The 3,026-nt window shown below is 48.8% G+C and overlaps 1 protein-coding gene across 1 annotated transcript; it reads left to right on the top strand.

Moving 5' to 3' along the window:
* Positions 1 to 1,086: 1,086 nt before the first annotated feature.
* On the top strand, positions 1,087 to 1,479 carry LOC139833727 (uncharacterized). Its single transcript, XM_071824074.1, has one exon. The coding sequence runs from the start codon at positions 1,087 to 1,089 to the stop codon at positions 1,477 to 1,479; it is 393 nt and encodes a 130-aa protein (XP_071680175.1).
* Positions 1,480 to 3,026: the final 1,547 nt, after the last annotated feature.

The following is a 3,026-nucleotide window of genomic DNA, read 5'->3' as shown; positions in this document are numbered from 1 at the left end:
CATAGACCGCTATCCAGCATGCATCTATGCCTAAAAAGTCCACCTTCAGGTTATCATCCGAACCCCCTCCAGTATTAAGTTGCTAACAACAGACAATTGCATTAAGTATTGCGCGTAATGTAATCAGTGACTACATCCTCGAACATAGCACCAATGTTTTATCCCTAGTGGCAACAGCACATCCATAATCTTAGAGATTTCTGTCACTTCCCCAGATTCACGGAGACATGAACCCACTATCGAGCATAAATACTCTCTCTTGGAGTTACAAGCATCTACTTGGCCAGAGCATCTACTAGTAACGGAGAGCATGCAAGATCATAAACAACACATAGACATAACTTTGATAATCAACATAACAAGTATTCTCTATTCATTGGATCCCAACAAACGCAACATATAGAATTACAGATAGATGATCTTGATCATGTTCGGCAGCTCACAAGACCCGACAATTAAGCACAATGGGGAGAAGACAACCATCTAGCTACTGCTATGGACCCATAGTCCAGGGGTAGACTACTCACTCATCACTCCGGAGGCGACCATGGCGGCGTAGAGTCCTCCGGGAGATGATTCCCCTCTCCGGCAGGGTGCCGGAGGCGATCTCCTGAATCCCCCGAGATGGGATTGGCGGCGGCGGCGTCTCTGGAAGGTTTTCCGTATCGTGGCTCTCGTCTGTGACCGGGGGTTTCGCGACGGAGGCTTTAAGTAGGCGGAAGGGCAGGTCAGGGGGCCACACGAGGGCCCCACACTACAGGTCGGCGCGGCCAAGGGCCAGGCCGCGCCGCCCTATGGTGTGGCCACCTCGTGGCCCCACTTCGTCTCCTCTTCGGTCTTCTGGAAGCTTCGTGGCAAAATAGGACCCTGGGCGTTGATTTCGTCCAATTCCGAGAATATTTCTTTACTAGGATTTCTGAAACCAAAAACAGCAGAAAACAAAGAATCGGCACTTCGGCATCTTGTTAATAGGTTAGTTCCAGAAAATGCACGAATATGACATAAAGTGTGCATAAAACATGTAGATATCATCAATAATGTGGCATGGAACACAAGAAATTATCGATACGTCGGAGACGTATCAACATGCTGCACGTTCAGCAGCCTTTCTTCGTCGTGCCTCGGCGCGACAGCTCAAAGCCAGGCAAGAGAAGGAACATCAACCGACATCGTGAAGCCGGCGCAATGCTGCTTGACGCCGACTACTTCAACGACGATGCAACTCATTCGCCAAAGGAATTTCGGCGCCGGTTTAGGATGAACAAGGACCTGTTCTTGAAGATTGTCCACGGTGCCAGGGAGTACGACACGTACTTCATGGCCAAGAAAGATTGCACAGGTTTGTGGGGCTTCATCTCAATTCAGAAGTGCACTGCTGCAATGCGCTGTCTTGCATACGGAGCTCCTCCAGATACAACCAATGACTACCTGAGTCGACATGCACAGAGACTCTCTACAAGTTTTGCCGAGCCGTCATAGCGGTGTTTGGTAAAGACTATTTGAGAGCACCAAGAGCATGATACAGCTCAGATCCTGCAGAAGAATGCAGCAAGAGGGTTTCCTGGGATGCTCGGAAGCATTGACTGTATGCATTGGGCTGGAAGCATTGCCCTTTTTGCTTGGCAGGGGATCTACAAGGGCCATACTGGTGAGTGCAGTGTCATTATTGAGGCGGTGGTAGACCAGGAGCTTTGGATTTGGCATGCATTTTTTGGCATGGCAGGAACAAACAATGATATCAACGTGCTGCAGCGCTCTCCGGTGTTTGCCAGGCTAGCTGAGGGACAAGCTCCTGCCGTGAACTTTGAGGTAAACGATCACGCATACAACAAGTGGTACTATCTAGCTGATGGTATCTACCCGACGTATGCTACATTTGTGAAGACAATTCCCTCTCCATCAAACGAGATGGAAGCCTATTTTGCAACATGCCAGGAAGCATCACGCAAGAATGTTCAGCGTGCTTTTGGGGTGCTTCACCAGCGTTTCGCCATGTCAGGTACCTACTCTCACCTGGTCTGAGGCACAGATGTGGGAGGTGATGAACGCATGTGTGATCATCCACAACATGATCATTGAGAGCGAGCGCGACGCACCTGTGCAGGATGATCATCCATTTGATTATCAAGGGCCACTAGCTGAGGTAGAGCATGTGCCCCAAGAATTTGCTGCTTGAAAGATCAGAGATGGTAAACCTAGAGGGGGGGTGAATAGGTTTCTACAGATTTTAATTCTTTCTTTGCAATATTAGGCTTTGCGGAATATAAAGGTGAGCCTAATGCAAACTAGGTGAAACAACCTATATGAGGAGACAACTAACTCGAGCACGAAGGCTCTCACAGGCAGTTAAATCACAAGTAAAGAGTTCGGTTAGAGATAACCGATAACACGCGGAGACGAGGGTTTATTCCCGTGTTCCCTTCCTTTGCAAGAATTACGTCACGTTTGGAGGAGTGGAGGTCCCACGAAGGATTCCCCGCGCCACGAAGGCTCACCCTATTCTCCGGAGCCTATCCCACGAAGGAATAGCTCACTCACTTCCGGACGAGTGTCCTGAGTGGGGAACTTGAATGGTTCCATTGTGATCCTTTGATCTAGCGTGTTGTTGGGAGGAAGTACTATCTTGTTGATGAGCCGCTGAACGTACTGAGCATAGTTGGGAGTCATGCGGCCCAGAACAGAACGCTTCAGCTCACAGTGAATGAGATCACAGCCATCACTTTTCCTTATGTTGTCAGGATGGCAATAGTACATCAGATTCATGTGGTAGTTCTTGACTTCACTGGTGTCACCTGACTTGCTGATGAGACTCTCACGGAACATCTTGGCAAGTACAAGATAAGAGTAATACATCCCAGAGATAGTGGGAGGCCCAGCTGTAGGGTTCGGGTGATAGCAAAAGGAAATGTCACCATTAGCGAGCTTAGGCCGAGAATGAATCTTGAACCCTTGAGCAAGGACACCACCAAAACCCATGGCGTCACAGAACTGAGTATAGGTGCATGAGTACTTCTCTTTGCCAGTCA

This window comes from Lolium perenne, chromosome 7 (genome assembly GCF_019359855.2).
Source record: "Lolium perenne isolate Kyuss_39 chromosome 7, Kyuss_2.0, whole genome shotgun sequence".
NCBI classification, from domain to species: Eukaryota; Viridiplantae; Streptophyta; class Magnoliopsida; order Poales; family Poaceae; genus Lolium; species Lolium perenne.
This window is presented reverse-complemented; position numbering and strand designations above follow the sequence as displayed.

What these genes read in the sequence shown, in the direction of transcription:
- LOC139833727 (XM_071824074.1), top strand. Translation starts at nt 1,087, where the DNA reads ATGCTGCACGTTCAGCAGCCTTTCTTCGTCGTGCCTCGGCGCGACAGC.